The sequence below is a fragment of the Hevea brasiliensis genome, chromosome 4 (genome assembly GCF_030052815.1).
Source record: "Hevea brasiliensis isolate MT/VB/25A 57/8 chromosome 4, ASM3005281v1, whole genome shotgun sequence".
NCBI classification, from domain to species: domain Eukaryota; kingdom Viridiplantae; phylum Streptophyta; class Magnoliopsida; order Malpighiales; family Euphorbiaceae; genus Hevea; species Hevea brasiliensis.
Genome location: NC_079496.1, coordinates 113,440,578 through 113,458,999, shown reverse-complemented (window position 1 = coordinate 113,458,999; position 18,422 = coordinate 113,440,578). Strand labels below are relative to the sequence as shown.

Genomic DNA, 18,422 nt, shown 5'->3' with positions numbered 1-18,422 from the left:
GCTCACTCCTGTTCAAAAATTTTTACAGGCCGCAGGAGGATATTTTATTCTGGGTTAACCTGCTTTTATACTTCGCAGGTTGTTTATCGATATTTGTGTAATTTTATTTACTCCTAGAATTTCCGCATGTGTTAGCAGTAATTATTTGAATTTGGTCTGTAATATTATTATCATGTTGGACCTGTAAACTTAATATTTTAAGTCTGTTTTGATGGATTGGATGAGGGAGCTGAGCTCCCATTTATTATTATGTTGATGAGTATGTGGAGGGTGAGCTGAGCTCCCCAATGGATTGTTTATTGTGTTTACAGGTCGGGTGAGTCAAAAACTCCCCGTTGGTAAGTCCATTTTATGGCCGGACTCTGTCCGTTTGTTTTCTTGAAATTGGGCCCAAATGGGCCTCAGCATTGGGTAAATGAACAGTTAGGCTTACTACGGGCCTCGGGGGCTTTAGGCTGGCCCAGGTCCTAGTGCCGGTCCGGCCCATAGGTTGGGTCGTGACAATGCATCATTCAGAGTTTATAACATTTACCAATTGAAAATAAATTTTTCTCCGACTGCTTACCATCATATACTGGAAAAAAAAATAATTAAAAGAACTAATAAATGTAATTAATATGAACAATTTGATATATAAATTGTGTTTGTTATTTTAATACAGAAAAATGATATATCTATAAACGTAACTCTATATTAAAAAGGAAATCACATAAATATTAATAACTTATATTTACTTTGTTTCTCTGTTGTTTATACATTTTCTTAGTGGAAAACATATTCCCTGATCTTATTACATAGGATACTCTTCCATTTTAAAAGGATTCCATCTCGAGAGAAACAAGGTTCGTTGCATGCAAAAGAAAAGCCTGAAAAGCGATACGTTTGATTTATTAAAAGAAGTAAAGCATTCCTGTGACGTTGATGGATTTGCCTTCTTGTATTGCACCACACCTTTTTATTAGCAATTTTATTTTTAATTTTGTGCAATTTGCTCAAAGTCCCATGCAATTATATTGTTAGTGTACTACCATTAGTTGATCTATCTTAAAAAATCAATGATTCATTGATCCAATGATTAATGATGAGGTGGGTTTGAAAGAGATTTGAGGTTTGAGTCTAGAAACTATAAGTATATCAGTTAACCTAGGATCCTATAGCTTGCTATCTGACTTCCGTGATTTTCATATTATTGCGAGGGCTCATGAGTTGATTGGTCTGGTTGGTTAACAGTTACGATACACGTTATTGAGACAAAAAAAAAAATCTAATTATTCATATATTTAATTATTAACCTTCTTTTTTTCTATTAATATTACTAATTTGTATGACTTAATTAAACCTAATAGCTTTTATTTGCACATGAAAATATTAGTTATATTGGTTTAATTTTATCATATTAAAATTTTCAAATCAAATAAACTGAAAAATCTAATTCAAAAATTAAATAAAAAAACTTAGTTTAAGTTTTTTCAATTATAACTAAAATTTGCCCTTTCTTACAATAAACATGTATATTATTTTTCACTATTAATTATCACGTGGAAAACTCAACTATTCTGAATTTCAATTCATGCAAAGAACGGCAGGTTGCTGTCTTTTTCAGCATGGCTATGTATTAATTATTTTTGTGAATGATTAGTGTAAATTAAATATCTATTTGATTTAGCTATCAGATAATATTTGAGAGTCGTTTGTTATTTTGGTTAATAAATAATTAATTGCTGATAATATGTAATTAATTGTTTAGTGGAATATTAATAATTATTGTTTTTACATGTTAAATGAATATTAAGGTTTTGTTTATTTTTTTTAAAATAATTATATATAAAAAATATTTTTTTTTTATAAAAAGTATTAAAAAAAAAATGTCAAATTTCCGACACCAACACCAATTAATCCAATGTATTGGCGTTTCGGTGGCGGCGGACGGCAGCCTCTCGTAGATCTCTTCAAGTAATAATTTATAAATGCCCACGTTGATCTCGTGCAATTGCGAAAATGACCCCTCAATTGGATAGATATTAGACGCAATGAACCAATTTCATTAATATTTTCATAAAAATATATTAAATTTTAATTTTTTAAAAAAAATTTATGACCTATAATTTAATTTTATAAAAATTATTATAATTAAAAAATTAAAAATTTTATTTTTCATCTATTAACCTATCAATTATTTTATAAATAAAATTATTTTATTTTATTAAATTTTTTAAAAAAATAAAATTTATAAAACACATCTAACCATTTCCTTTAATATCAAATTCATTATAGTTCTTTATTTTTTCTTCATAAGTAATTATTAATTAAATAATTTTTTTTATAAAATAGTTAATAAATTAACATATTAATTTAAAATTTTTTAATTTGTTATTATAATATTTTTATAAAATAAAATAAAATTTTAATGAATTTATTAAAAAAATTAAAATTTTACGTTTGCTTAACGTTTTAAACACCATTTTGGGTCCCTTAAAAAAAAGGTTGGATACATTTGAATTTTAAATAATAAAATATTTCAATTTAATATTAATATATCATTATTAAATGTAAATTTTCAAAGTGATTTAATTTAATATTTTATAAAAAAAATTTAAATATTAATAAAAAAGTCTATTTTATCCCTTTCACTATTACTCAACAATGATTTTAACTCTTGAAATAATTTACAATTAAATAAGTTATTCAAATTTTAATAGAATCAATTAGATTTTTTTTTTATTTTAATTTAATATAATTCAGTAAATTCAAATCCCCATTTCCTAAATCCTCCTATTAAAAAAAAAAAATTCTCTTTTACTTTTGTTTGATAGTCAAATAGGTCATTAATTTTTTAATTGTTAATTAGAGACTTATTTAATTTAAATTAAAAATTAAGTGACCTATTTAACTGTGCCCTCTAGGATTCCAAATATTTCCATAGCATCTGCAAATTCGGTATGGTTTTTTCGGCTCACTGGTCCGCTAAAAGAAAGAAAAGATCCTTAGAGAAAGATATAATATAAAGTTGAACAAATAAATAAATAAATAAGCGAACGAAAAATAGACGAGGCTTCTAGACAAATTAAAATAAATCAGCTCGAAATTAAAATAAAACTGCATATACCGATTTGATTCAGTAATTGAAAGTAAAATTGAGTATTTAATTTAAAATAAATTGAATTAAAATATAAATAAAATTGAATTTAAACCGAATCAATCTAATTCGGTTTGATTTGAAAATCGATTGGCTTGAATTTTATTTAGATTTAATTTTCATATTATTTTATAATTTTTATCTTGATTTGAACATATTTTCATATAATTCAATTTAGTTCGGTTTTACCAAAATTTTTTTTTTAAATTGAATTAAACTAAAATAATTAAGAATCATAATAACTAATATTGAATTGAACCGATCTGAATTACCGTATAAACCAAATCAAATGACCTAATTAAAATCAGTTTGATATATTTATTTAGTTTAAATTAAATAGTGCTCACCTCCTAATTGAAGGCATATTACTCACTCGCTAGACTCATATTCAAGTTTAATTCTCCTGATTTTCAAAAATTAAAAAAAAGTTAAAATCAAAATTAAGTAAAAATTTAAAATGCCGATTCTAATCTCCCTGACTTTTAATCAAAATTTTATTTACTTTTTAAAAAAATAAAATATAACATAATACAACATCACCACGCACCCCAAAATAGTAATATCCCATAATTCTCAATTGTAAATTCATTAAATTAAATTTACTCTATTAATATATTAATATACTATTATATGCTCATGTATTTTTATATTAAAAATTATTTCCCTATGATTTATTATTTTCTTTTTAATTTAAATGACTTTATTTTACTGAGAAAAATAATAATAATTAAGTGAAAATGATATAATTTTAAAAATAATTCTAAAATTATTAGATTAAAAACTCCTTCATTTTATATTTTTTTAAACATACAAATTAAATGTCAAATTTCCAAAAATTCGACTGTTATAGCGGCGGTACGATTTTCTTCTTATTGCTGACTTCACACGGCAAGCGGAATCCCACTTTCATTCTTTTAAAACGACTGGCCGAGATGCGATTCCACAAATGTGCATCACAGAGTGTACGGCTCCAGATTCATCTTTCACTTCAGTCTGAGTGCCACGTCACCAGAGCAGCGTTGCTGTTCATTCCTGTCAAGTGTCTACCTTGTTGGTTGGCATGGGCGATCCAACAACAATGCTCACGCGCTTCTCCAGCTGCGTGGATGTGAACATTGAATTCGGTTACGGAACGCTGAAAGCGGAAAATAATTTTTTAAAAATTTATTTTTTATTAAAAACATAAAAAAATCATTTATTTTTAAATAAAAAACAATTTATAACTTTAAAAAATTATTCATATCTTTCATAACGAAAAAATAAATTATTATAAAACATATTTAAAAATTATTTACTTAAGAATTTTTAATTTTTATTATTTATTTATTTTATAATAATATAATTATTTTTTATCATTATACATAAATAATTTCTTAAATAATTATTCGATTTTAATTATAAAAAAATTGCACCATTGTTTTATTTATAAAAATAATTGCTTTTTATTTAAAAAATAATTAAAAAATAAAATTTTTTATTATAAAGAAAAACAATGTAAAATAATTTAAATCTGTCTTCTAAATTTTTTAATTAAATTTTAAGAAAATAAAAATATATTTTTCAGTTCTCATATCTCGTTAATATACACCTCACGTCAAATAAGAACAAATACTACTTAGGCAATTTGATTGAATTAAAGGGACCTTCTAGTAAATAAGCTCTCTCAAGAAGGATTTTCAACCTATAAAGTAGAAACAAGCAAGACTATCAAAATTAATTTTTAAAGTCATTTCATAAATTGATAAAAATTACGTCATTATTTCTCCACTGATGCTGATCCATGGACTAGAATCTTCATGGCTTGTGGATCTTACATAAAGAGAATCTTTTCTCTAAATTCTTGCCCACTCACAGCGCAGGATGTACACACTTCTCCAGTTATTTAATCTTTTCTTTAGATTAGGCCTGGTGACTGGTCTATTTCGGGTTCAGATTGGTGATCTAGTGTTTGGAGAGGAGTTGAATCAAAATCGAATTATATTGATTTCAATTTATTTCAATTTATAGCCAAATTTGAATGGGTCTGATTCAATAGTAATTTTAATTATGATTTTTGATATTTTGGTTTCAATTTAATCTGGTTTCATTCACATGGCATTCTCTAAAGCTATCACATAATTAAAAAATTTAATTTAAATCAAGCCAAATTAGCTGTTTAAATCATTAATTCTAGTCCGATTCCTCGAAAGAGAGCCCCTAACCAATCCAATTCAGATCTGAAACCATTAACTTGCACCGATTTCAAGTTTAATTCAAACTGATCTTGATTCTATTCAGATCCTGAACAGGCCCCAGTCCCTTATATAGAGACTAGAAATTTTGCTTGCTTCTTGCCCCATAATCATGCACATTAATTTTCAATCCCATTTGATTAGCAGTAATTTTCTGCCCTTTAAATACCTCTCTCCCCTTCCTTACACCCAAACCCAAATCCTTTTCTCTCTAACAATCCTCTCTCTCTCTCTCTCTCTCTCTCTCTCTCTCTCTCTCTCTCCAAAGAGAAGAGAAGAGAAGAAAACAAAGAAAGAAAAGGAAAATCTCTCTCAAGAACCAAAAAAAAAAAAAATCTCAAGTGTCATGGAGATGGAGTCAAGCACACCAGAAGTAGCCAAAAAACTATGGCATATAGTACGTGTAGTATTCTTCATGCTAAGAAAAGGCATATCAAAGAGCAGAATAATGGTGGATCTCCATTTGATGCTGAAAAGGGGTAATAAGTTAGCAGGGAAGGCCATAGTCAACCTCATGTATCATCACCATAATTCCTCTTTCAGTTGTCGTTCTAATGACTCTCTTTCCTTCATTTCCCCACGAGAATACGAATTCAGCTGCAGCAATAGCCCAGCTTTTCACCCTTTCAATGCCCACAAGCGTAAGCACCACCACCACTTCCATTTCGCCAAGTCATACAAATATGACGATGTCACCACCATGGCTGCGGCGCAGAAGATGTTTGATATGTTAAACAATCATGAACAGGTGGTGGAGGCTTCACCAATGGTGTTGCCCGGGTTTGGAAAGAGCCCAATTGTGAGGCAACTCAGAATAACTGACTCACCGTTCCCATTGAAGGACGAAGGAGACAGCCAAGTGGACAAGGCTGCCGAAGAGTTTATCAAGAAGTTCTATAAGGACTTGAAGCTGCAAAAAACTAGTTCTGCTTTTGAGTCACCGCACAATGGCATGTGGGGTAGATGATGATATTATTTTTATTGCCCTTTTCAATTTCTGGATATAAGGTTGCACGCTCTCCGGCGGCCGGAAAGGAATTAATGCATTCTCCAAGGAAAGTTGGTAAACATTCAAATCTGATCGAGATTCAATTATCTAGAGGTAGCTAGCTATTTGTCAAATTATTAGAGGCAAGATCACAGGATTATTAACAAATTAATGGCCATGACATTGTTTTTGTATGACAAATAGCTTAGCTTCCGTTGGCTAAATCACTTCAAATTAATCGAGGGAATTAAGTGAAGATGTGCCAATTGTACTCCCTTATCGATCAACAGAGCTTTTTTCCGGCAATGATTAAAATGTTCTAATTTTTATTATCTTTCTTTTTCTTTCCCTTCACTTTCATTAATTTTTTTTTTGTGTCGATGCATCGTGAATGGCTGCTTTTATAATAAATCATTTATAAAATTATGCTTGATTTCTTTTTTTTTTTCTTTTAAATAAAAATTTTATTTCAAAACAAAGAAATATTACAAAATAAAAAAAAAGAAAATAATAACAATAAAAATAAAAAGAAAAGAAAAAGAAAAGTGGATATTTATTTGTTACCAATCTCTTTTATTGGTGAAAAGCCTTTTTCATTAAAAGAAGGGATTAATATCAAAAAGAGAAAAGCTGGTATACCACACCCACCTCTACTCGTTGCATGGTAAAATGGCCATTTTCAGAGTTTTAATGCAGTGGTTTTCAAGGTTGGTGAAGGGTAGCCTTGGATTTATTAGCTTCTTTTTTAGGGCTTTTCTGCGTCGCTTTCGAGATGTTTGTCCAGCAGTGTATATATGGAACTTAGAGGTGTATAATATTTCCTTTCAAAGATCCTCATTCTCTGTGATTTTATTTGTATCGAACACATACCCAACAACCAGCAATCTACGATTCTCTGCTCTTTGCGCCCCCTCGCTGCTTTGCTTGTGACGTTGTTTAACCTTCTTAATGTAGGATTATGAATTCAAATCTTAAATCATTCTTGTCGTGAGAGTTTTACCTAATATCACTCCTAATTCAAACAACCCATACATAAATTTTCATCTTGCTTTTCTGAGTCATAGAATAGTTAAAGGAGTCCACAAGTTATAGGTTTGTGGGGTTAATGGATTCTACTTTTGAGGCAAAAAGAAGAAAAATTAAAGGTTGTAGTTGGGAAATAACATCAGGCCCTTTACTTCAGCTTCATGGGTTGTATGTGGGGTTCTGTTTCCCCAGCCAGCTAGCTAGTGGCTCGCATTTTTGCCTCTCTCATTCCCCTGGCCATAATTTGCATTTCTTTAGATCTCTCTAATAATATGTTTAAAATTTTAATTTTATGATAATTATATATCATAATTCAAATAAAATTTAAAATTCAAATTTACTATATTATTAATAAAATAACTCTAATTATCAAATCATTAGACTATATTTTTTATATGTATAATTATAGAGAACTCAAATTTATATGAGAATAAATTTAATAAATATTAAATTAAATATTTACATTTAAATTCGAGCATTCATTATATACACTTTGCACAAATCTTAATAAATATTTAATTTAATAATTTTTAAACTTTTCTTATATAAATTCGAAATTATATGATATATATATATATTTTTTTTCTCTTTGAAAGGAAAGCATCAGATTAAATTTAGAAGGAGAATAATTAACTACAACAGCAAGTAAATGAGTCATCTCTTCGATCCAAAAAAGAAAATTAAAATAATTAAATATTTGTTTAGCATTGCAGATCAAGAAATTTTGAAAGCAGAGTCTTAAATTTAATTCTACCATGCAAATAATATGCTACTAGCCACTTAGTTGAGGCAGGCTAGGCTGGGCATCCTCCTTTTACTTCCGATATTTCATTGCTAAAAGGCATTCTTTACAGACTTCCCATTTAGAAGACCATGAGGTAAGCCCAATGAGTGGCATGCGTATTGGGCTTTCACAAAGAAACGAACCTTCCATCGACGAAAGGAGATGCCTAGACCGTCCACGACAATACCCCTCTTGTTGGGCCAAAGCTTTGCATTATTGTGGATCAATGAATTGGGCCTCATCCACCCACATGACTACAGTCCCGCCAGGTGCTAACACCAGAACCCCCCTCAAATTTCTTAAATTTTCCTAATGACACCTTAACTAACTTCTCTTCGTTCTAGCATTAATCTGTTTGCATTTCTTCAAGAATTTCACTTAATCAATTTCCATCTTGCACTTGGACCAGCCATTCCATAACTTATCATCCAAATCCCCAACAAAAACGCTCTTTAGTGCATGGAAGCTCCACCGATCCAAATATAGGGATTTTCTTTTTATTGGAGATTTTTTTTAATAAATGGCTTCGTGGCTCAAAGCCGCAGAAGGTTTGGATCTCATAGCCTTTAATATGCTGTTTTCTTCAATTTTACGAGCATTCCTTCATTTGCTTGCGTTTTGATCCAGAGTTTATATTGGCAAGAGTTTTTGTTGGATGTGGTTTGGTATTGAAATGCATTGTAGTTGTGAATTGATTATTTCTGTTTGCTGTCGTTTAGCTGGTTTTGGACTGCCACATAATCTGGTGCATTTTTTGTCTACTGTTTTGCTATATTTTCTGATGTTTAGTTAGTGGCTTTTACTTCAATCTTACATGTTGCTTGGGCTTTGACTTGTGCTTTGCGAAATGGATATAAGGAATAGAATGAGTGAAGTGTCTATTAGGATTAGGTTTACTCGGATTTTTTTTTTTTTTTTTGAGATGCATTTGAATGCTCAGTTGGTTTTGTTTGCTAATTAAGGAGAAATTCATGATATATATAAAAAAAAAAAAAAAATCTTGAACTAATACCAAGTAATTCCCTGAAAGAGGCATACTTGAAGGTAATATCTTAGAGGTCTTACACTGGCCAAGTTTTTATCATAAAACTGGGGAATCGGCCCTTTGCTCTACTGACGAACGTTCATCGAAATTTCTTACTTGAAGCATGGCACAATTTCATTAATAAAATCTGGTTCTCTTAATTAATATTATTGTTTTTTTATGTTTCATCTATTACAATTGTATATTTGGCATGGAAGCCTTTTGTCCATAGTCAAATTTTAAAGTTACATGTCTTGCTATATTAATTTATAGAAGCAATTGTTACTCATAATAGCACTGGTCATATTGTTTTGTTCTTTTATCCTTCAATTCAAAAAGTATAAATTTCATTATTGTTCTTGTCAGATTTGTTTGAGGTTGTAGACCGAAGGGCAAAGTTGGTTGTTAGTGAATTGTCAGATGAGCATGCTGATTCTCAGTCACCAGGTATGGATCTTACTTTGTTCATCCATCTATCCCTTAGGTTTTTCTTAATATCTTGAGAAGATTAAGTATGATTAGTATTGGTGCTGTCATCATTCTGCCTAGGCAATTAAAACTTTAGAATCAAATTGCTTCATGTCAGGGATGTTGCTTGGTAATAAATTCCATTCCGACCAACTTCAATTTCTTAAATTTTTTTTTAGAACTGATGGGGTTTGATTTTAAATTTCTAGGTCAGTTGTACTTGCAGCAAAAATTCTATTAAACTTTTCTATTATATTTGGCCATTTCAATTCCTTCTACCCAAATTCAGAATATGATTAGAATGTTTCTTGAAAATGACCATAAATGCAGTTGACTATTGACCAAGCACTTTAGTCAATCTAGTCTTAATCTTTCAAAAATTTGTTCTTCCCATCTTGAGTCACCAAATTAGAAAGAAATAAGGTATTGACAGCATCATAATATTCCTTGCAAAAGCACGTAATGTAATAAAACCAGTTTATAATTGATTTCCACTTTTTTGAATGATTATATCTGTTGCTTAACATTGTGTCTTTTTTTAATTTTTATTTTTTTAAAGCTTCTAATGGGCAAGGGTCTCAACCCAGGAGGGCAAAGTCTAAGACAAGGGTATGTACCAGCATAGCTGTACCCTTAGGGTGGCAATTTCATCCTTTCATTTGTTAATTTCAAATAAATATATTCTTGTTAGACAACGCCATTGGATGATTTCAATTACATATTTTTTGTTTGCAGGCTCGAAAGAGGCTATCCACAAATGAATCCTATCAAGCAAGTAACACTACAGGGGAGTTGTCTAATACACAAACTTCAAAATTAGATGTGATATCTGATATAGATAGGAATACTCTTTCTGTTGAAAATGATGCTACCCCCTCTAGCCAGTCGATACTCCAAACACTCACTGAACAGCAACAGAATACCGACAGAGGTGTCTCTAGCATTGCATCATCAGAAAGACTAGCAAATGAAGTTGTTAAGGATAATGCTTATCATGTAGAAGTACCGGTGACTGCTGCTGATGCTGAGGCTGCAACATCAACTTCAAATGGTGAGCTTCTCAATGAGAAGGATTCTGATGTTCCCGTAGAACTTGTTCCTTCCCCATTACCTGCCAAAGAAATAGAGATTCTCAATGAAGATCACCAAGACCATCCATTTGATGCTGACATCAAGCTAAGGGATGCTGTTGTTTCTTCAAATATTGACCAAGAGAGATCTCAGTTAGCAATTACTGATCCTCCTGTTAATGGTGAAACTTCAGTAAAAGGTGCAGATCTTAGGGCTGAGCCTCTGGTTGATCAACAGAACCACCAGCAGCAGAGTAAAGCTGATACATCACTCATGAAAATACAGGACCAACTTGATGAGGTAAACTGTTTATTATAGGGGAGAAAATCATGTACGACAATTATTCATGAATTTTATATCTTAAGTGTTTGCTATCTAAGTTTTTCTGATTAGTTCCCTTAGTTGGTTTTCAGGCTCAAGGACTGCTTAAGACTGCAATTTCCACTGGCCAGTCAAAAGAGGCAAGGTTAGCACGGGTAAGCTCCAGCTGCTAATGTGTCCTTTTATCATTTTCACTAGACTATGGTTAGGATTTATTGACACACTACCTCTTTGGTCAGCCATATACTTTTTTAATTTTAATCCATTATCTAGTGTCAGTTCCTCTTTTAAAAGGCAGTAGAAGATATATTCTTAGCATGGTTCTAAGTCCTAACCTGCGATATTTTGACATGGAATGGTCTGTTTTACTAACAAAGTGCTAGATATTCTAGTCTTTTGAATTATGCATCATCTTTCAACTAGGTAAGTTATTAGTTATGTGATCTGTTTAAAGAATATATATATATATATATATATATATATATATATTTACTGAAAAGATTATCTCAGACTAGACAGTTTAATCTGCTTGAACCAACACTCCTTTCCCCTTCTAAGTAGTTTCAGATCTGTTAGTTTCTGTTTTTGGATGCCTTGCTAACTTTTGTGCTATCAATATTCAGGTTTGTGCTGGACTTTCAACCCGCCTTCAAGAATACAAATCTGAAAATGCACAGCTGGAGGAACTTCTCATTGCAGAGGTGAGATGACAAACCTTTGTTCTGCTATTGATCCTTACGTACTTGCTGAGATTTTTCAAAATTATGCATATTTGCGCCTGATGTAATGCTATTGAAGGGGTTGTCTTTAACATGGGGATATACTACTTTAACAGAGGGAGCTGAGTAGATCATATGAGGCTCGTATAAAGCAGCTACAGCAAAATTTGTCTACATCTAAAAGTGAAATGACAAGAGTAGAGTCAAATATGGCTGAGGCTTTGGCTGCAAAAAATTCTGAAATTGAGGCCCTTGTTAACTCTATGGACACACTCAAGAAACAGGCTACTTTGTCTGAAGGAAATCTGGCTTCAATGCAGGTTCCCTCCACTTTCTATGTTCAGGATAATGATTCATTCTTTTTCTCCCCAGCCTTGGGCAATGATCTTGTCCCACCTGTTGTAAAATGACTTTATTGAGCCAAACCATCAATTTTCCACACCCATTGGAGAAGGTTTAAATAGAAATTTAAACTGTGTTAATGTGGAAGAGAATAAGCTTTAATCTATCTCTCAAGCCATTCTGCTATCTCGTGTAAGATATAACCTGATGTGGAAAATAGACTTCTACTTCTGTGCTATTGTTTCTTCTGTCCTCTTTCTTTCTAAAAATATGATAGTTATATAGATAACAGCAAACATATCAGGTAACATTTTTCTGATTCTTTTAGTTTTTATGTGCTCCGTTGATATTTCATCTTATTTAAATATTAGTCTTCCTTCTGGTAATTGCTTTTTTCTTTTTTTTACCTTGATTGTATTAGTTTTAATCCAAGGCTTTGTAATACTTTGGTTACTTTCAGGCAAACATGGAGTCTATTATGAGAAACAGAGAACTCACAGAGACAAGGATGATGCAGGTAAGGTGGTTGGTTCTGTGTCGCATTTAAATTCTGTTATTTTTATTAGTAGCATATCCTTAAAATACTATTTTATCATTAGATTCTCAAATTATGAAATATGTATCTTTATCAGGCAGTTAGGGAGGAGCTGGCCTCCACAGAACGAAGAGCAGAAGAAGAACGTGCAGCACATAATGCTACCAAAATGGTTTGCTCCAGCCTCAGATTAACTCAATCTTCTAAGCATTTATTTATTTCCTGTTGTCGCTTGTGCTGATAATCTCCATTTGGTAAAATAGGCAGCAATGGAAAGGGAAGTGGAATTGGAACATAGAGCTGTTGAGGCGTCCACAGCCCTTGCTAGGGTCCAGGTAATGCAATGGCAACCATAGCATGTGATTTACTGCTAAAGTAACTAAGGCCTCATCTCAATTACTATGTAATGTGAGGACTGATCATATACACAAGTCATTACTATTTTTCAGCTATATGGGTTATATTTATTGTTGATTTTTGTGTGATTATCAATGCATTGTTTGTAATGAGTATGAACTAATCATGAGTGGTATCACTTACCCAGAGAATATTAGGAATTTTTTGATCTGAATGTGTATTATTTTCATTGAATGTTGATATTTGTCTCCATCTTCAGAGAATTGCTGATGAGAGAACAACAAAGGCAGCAGAACTTGAGCAGAAAGTGGCACTGCTTGAGGTATATAGAGACGGTGCTAACTCTGTTTTGTGGTGTATTAGTTGTTTTTTTAATATGCAATGAAAGCACAGTTTAAAATTACTGATGCTTACTACCATATGCAATCAGGTTGAGTGTGCATCATTAAATCAAGAGCTGCAAGATATGGAAGCCCGTGCTCGTCGCAGTCAAAAGAAGTCCCCAGAAGAGGCAAATCAAGTGATTCAGGTACAATTACAAATCCAAACTGCTCAATCTCAGAGCATATTTACATGCAACTTTGGTAGGCATCCTTTTAATTGACCTTTCAATGAAGTAATTTCACTGATCGGTATGATATTTTATGAAAAGATAATAATCCCCCATTTGTGACGTACAGAAATTTTAAACTAATATTATTCTGATTTATGCGCATATACGTTACATATATAACTTTTGCGTTATCATGAGGTATGCAGTCTAGTATGGGTTGGCTTTCTCTTACCTGTAAGAACTGTCTCAAGTTCAAAGTAAAATAATTTTCCTGCTAATTACATGACTTGATAAAATGTGTTGATAATTCTGTCTTGTATTGTAGCATTACAGCAGTTAGTAATTATACCACATTTTTAACTGTTAGTGTCCACCATAGTTATTAAAGACGCGTCTCAGGCTCAAGGCTCACTAGGCTCGAACCCTAGCGCCTAGGCATGCGCCTTTGTTCCAGGTACAAGGTTCTAGAAAGGCGTGCCTTCTTTATTTCCATTTTTAGTGAGGACATTCATTGGCAAAAAGCACTATTACTTAATCTTGATATTTGTTGATCTACAAGAATCCTATATTGATGCACTATGAAGTTTTTAAAATTAGTATTACTAGTGATAACTAGTCATCAAACTAGCACACCAAAGATCACAAACCTCCTATATTTCCATTTTTAACACTACTACTCTATTATTTTCTTTTTTTTTTTTAAATGTTACATCTAGACTTATTTCAAGATATATGCCAAAGGAAAAAGGAAAAGCATCACATTTATTTGACTTTTATGGATTTTTTTAATTTTTTTACTTTTGTGTCTCACCTCCCTCAAGTGCCCGCCTGCGCCTTACGCCTAGGCTCCAGGACCCCTTGGCGCCTTAGTGCGTCTTGAGCCTTTAATAACTATGGTGTCTGCATAATGACTATAAATTGTAAAATGTTAAGATGCAGGCATGGCAGGAAGAAGTGGAGCGTGCACGTCAAGGTCAGAGAGATGCTGAGAGCAAGCTTTCTTCTATGGAGGCAAGCGTTGCTCTTTGCTTTATGTATTGTCATTATCATCTCATTTTCCAAAAAGAAAATACTGTCAGATTGTATCTAATTTCATATAGATTTTGATGGATGAGCTTGTTATCCTAATTATCATAAATTAAATGGTGCTTTTGACAATTTATTTGTATTCTATGATCTATTTATTTGATTACAGGCCGAAGTGCAAAAAATGAGGGTTGAAATGTCTGCCATGAAGAGGGATGCTGAGCACTATTCACGTCAGGTAACCTGTGCACATGCTTAGATTAGGGCATCCAACCTTTTTTATTTTTCGATTGACAGTTGTGTGAATATGATTTAAGCACAACCTTAAAAGCTAATGGCCATCTGACATGGGTAGAATTACCAAATATTCTGTCATGTCACATAGCTTCTACTAACATTCCAGTACAATTATATTTTTATTTTGGATTTAGCATTGAGTGTTTGTGATAGTGTTGCTTGAAATCATACTCACTAACTTCCCGTCCAACTTCGATGTTAAAATGCATGTGGCTCTATGAAGCTAAATGGTCCTACAAGTTTTGTTGAGGGCTTGAGGCTAATGGTTCACATAAGAGGCAGAGATAAGACATCTCTTTACAGATCTTCTGTGTTCTGAGAAATTGTTCTCTGTAGTTAAAAGAAGATTGAAATGAAAGAAACTTTATGGTTTGGAAATTTTTTAATCTGAAGAATATGTTGCTTTGGATATGGTACCAAGAAACGTGGCAGATGATAGTTGTATTATGGAACATGAGTGTTCATGCAACCCTCTGTGGGCTTGCTTCATAAGTCCAAGAAAACATTGTACGCCATTTTTTTATTGTAAATAAATGCATAATATTGTTCCACGTAGGATATACTCCTGCATCTCATTTGTCATAACTGCCCCTTTTACAGGAGCACATGGAGCTGGAGAAGCGCTACCGTGAATTAACTGATTTGTTGGTAATAAGAATGTGGAATAATATATTCATTTACAACCTTTTTCAATGACTTGTGCTGGTTTCTCATGTTTAATTAATCACCCATGATGCAGTACTACAAGCAAACACAGTTAGAAGCCATGGCTAGTGAAAAAGCTGCTGCAGAGTTTCAGTTGGAGAAGGAGGTGAAGCGTCTTCAAGAAGCACAGGTCTCTCTCCTTAAGTATTTAATGCTGCTTGATAAATAGTTGTGACTTGTACTCCTGGTTTCATCCTTCGTGTGCCACGTAACCAATATATCTTCATTTTGCATATGCTATCATTGTTATCAAACAGGTTGAAGCAGAAAGGGGTAGAGTTTCCCGTCATGCATCCTCGTCTTGGGACGAAGATTCTGAAATGAAGTCACTTGAGTATGCTGTTTCAATTCCAACTAAGTAGATATATTCACATGCTTTTGATGCTTTTGCTTTTCATAAAGTACATTGATATAAGTTGTGTTAGTTTTATGGTTTTCACTTTAGCTTCTTGTTGGCAATAAATATTTATTTAAATCTACTAAAAATTTCTTATAAGGTAATAATTGCAGGCCTCTTCCCTTGCATCACCGTCATATGGCAGCAGCAACCATGCAGTTGCAGAAGGCAGCAAAGCTATTGGATTCAGGGGCTGCCAGAGCCACAAGATTTTTATGGCGGTACCCAACAGCTCGACTTATCCTTCTTTTCTATCTGGTAAGAAGAGCTATCTTGTATTGTAGGCGTCTACTTAAAAAATATTGATTATATGGATGTATTTAAATTGTATGATGACCATGAGAAATCAAATGCAGGTATTTGTACACCTCTTCTTGATGTATTTATTGCATCGCCTTCAGGTATGGATATTTGGCCATGGTTCATAATTGTTTATATCATTGCAACAATCTTCCTTGAATAGAAAATTTTGTTACTTTATTTAGATGGGAGATTTTTTATCTCCTAAATGTGAATTGAGAATACATGGTATTGCATTAATTTTTTTTTTAATTGTTAAAATTTTATGTTACAATGCGAAGGAACAAGCGGACAATCTTTCTGCTAGAGAAGTTGCAGAGTCTATGGGTCTTGCCAACCCAACTTTACCATGATTGAGGAAGTTGCTCCTAATCGAAAAGCTTATGCTGTGTTTTTGTCTGCAAATTGTGGCTTGTGAATATCCAGCAAATAATATGCAATACACCCAAAGGAAAGTGAAAACTCTTTGCTGTTTGCTTTTTATACAAATCATTTGACGAAATTGTTGATCCCAGAGAAATTGGTGCAAGTTAGAAGTATCATATTACTTGATGTAAAGACAAAAATTCGAACGTGCATGCAAATATGCTGTGTTATTTCCATAGTCAGTTTTGGTGTGCCTTTCAAAAATTAAAATGAAGTTACAATGGGGGGCCACCATTTTGTAGATCCAGAAGTTTCTTCATGAATGGAATATTCTTTTACTTGTAATGGTCGATTTCAGGCACTAAGATTGATCAGTTCTTTTATTGTGGATTTGTTCGCAATACTGACTTGGCGTCAACTTCTGAATCTTGAGAATATTTGTACATTTGATAGATGAATATTGCTGTGGCTGGGTAGCATCATTACGTTGTATTATTAAATGATTAGAAATTGGCCTAATTGCCAAAAAAATAGAACGATTTCTATTTTGATTTTTGACTCTTCACTGTGTATACTATTAATTTTTTTTGCAATTGTATCGTGACTTCTAATTTCAGTCAATTTGTGTCTTCGGAATTCCAACGTGGCAGGCCAAAAGATGATTTGGCACCTGTCAGCAAAAGAAAAGGAAGGGGTAAAAAATTGGCAAAACTGAAATGCATTGTTTGTTTGTGAGATTCTCCAAATCCAGAAACTAAACATGACTCGACTGAGGGTGACTTCACAACTGATGATGATGATAAGTCCATCTCTGCAAGGAAGAATAGGGTTAAGTTTAGAAGATATGATGGTGAAACTTACATTGTTGGAGACAATGTACGGCATGGAACAACAATTACAGAGGAAAATGTTGATTTGCTTGAGCTGACATGTAGTTGTAGATCATGGAAGCTCGCTGGAATCCCATCCCGTGTTCACATACTTGTGCATCTATAAACTTCATTAAAAATACCTTAAGATGTATCGGAATTAATGTAAGAGTGATGATCAGATTTGGCGGATCACTGAACAAGAGAAATGAATATTATCAATTAATATTTATCTCATCAAATCCCATAATAATTATCTTAATTAGTTATTTGATAGCTTGCTTTAAAATAAGATTTTTAATTTTAAATAAAATAACCATTCATATCAAACTATATATGTACACTAATAAATAAATTCTTTAAAACTTATTTTAATTTTAATTTTAATTTGCTTGAATTTGTTATAAAACAAATTCCAAATAAAAATATTACCATATAGAATGAAAATTTATGAATTGAATTACATATTTTTCATAAATAGAACTTTTAGGGTTTTTGTTATAATTTTAAAGTATTGTTTGATTTTTCATCTTTCAATTTTTTGATAAAACTAGCTGGGAGTAGTTTATACTTTATAGTGTTGGATGCTATTTAATTCACAAAAATTAAAGATTATTTAGCAAAATTAACTCATTATTATCAAACTATTTCTTTGATAAATTATTTTTTTAATCAATAAATTTTGACTCAATAACATTGAAATTATCTCTAAAATTAAAAAATTTCTAATTTAAATTTCAAACAATGTTTAAATGAATAAATAAAAAGAAACATCTAATATTATTTCAATTTTATATGAAAATAAATTTAATAACTATTATATCAAATATTTTTATATCGAAATGTATACAAAATTAATTAAAAAATATATATATAATAATAATAATAATAAGTGTATCTAGATACA

At 31.7% G+C, this 18,422-nt stretch overlaps 2 protein-coding genes across 6 annotated transcripts; both read left to right on the top strand.

Annotated features, from left to right (window-relative positions):
• Positions 1-5,713: 5,713 nt before the first annotated feature.
• LOC110641766 (uncharacterized) lies at positions 5,714-6,334 on the top strand. Its single transcript, XM_021793599.2, has one exon. The coding sequence runs from the start codon at positions 5,714-5,716 to the stop codon at positions 6,332-6,334; it is 621 nt and encodes a 206-aa protein (XP_021649291.1).
• Positions 6,335-8,447: 2,113 nt separating this feature from the next.
• Positions 8,448-17,204, top strand: LOC110641773 (golgin candidate 1). Of its 5 annotated transcripts, none has more exons than XM_058146017.1 (20): positions 8,448-8,713; positions 9,556-9,636; positions 10,217-10,266; positions 10,393-11,028; positions 11,142-11,204; positions 11,673-11,750; positions 11,885-12,088; positions 12,571-12,627; positions 12,743-12,817; positions 12,909-12,980; positions 13,262-13,324; positions 13,433-13,531; positions 14,495-14,566; positions 14,751-14,819; positions 15,479-15,526; positions 15,618-15,713; positions 15,841-15,941; positions 16,094-16,238; positions 16,337-16,381; positions 16,562-17,204. In XM_058146017.1, exons 1-20 carry the CDS (start codon positions 8,686-8,688, stop codon positions 16,631-16,633), a joined length of 2,154 nt encoding a protein of 717 aa, XP_058002000.1. In that variant the 5' UTR covers positions 8,448-8,685; the 3' UTR covers positions 16,634-17,204. The 5 variants fall into 5 exon arrangements, with proteins under 5 accessions (XP_058002000.1, XP_058001999.1, XP_058002003.1 ...); XM_058146016.1 differs by having other exon boundaries at positions 14,489-14,566; XM_058146019.1 differs by having other exon boundaries at positions 8,449-8,713; positions 15,841-15,917.
• The last annotated feature ends 1,218 nt before the right edge of the window (positions 17,205-18,422 follow it).

Coding starts and splice junctions, on each gene's coding strand:
- LOC110641773 (XM_058146016.1), top strand. CDS start 8,686: ATGGCTTCGTGGCTCAAAGCCGCAGAAG. Junction 11,029..11,141: donor TACAGGACCAACTTGATGAG/GTAAACTGTTTA, acceptor GTTGGTTTTCAG/GCTCAAGGACTGCTTAAGAC. Junction 12,628..12,742: donor CAGAGACAAGGATGATGCAG/GTAAGGTGGTTG, acceptor TATCTTTATCAG/GCAGTTAGGGAGGAGCTGGC.
- LOC110641766 (XM_021793599.2), top strand. CDS start 5,714: ATGGAGATGGAGTCAAGCACACCAGAAGTAGCCAAAAAACTATGGCAT.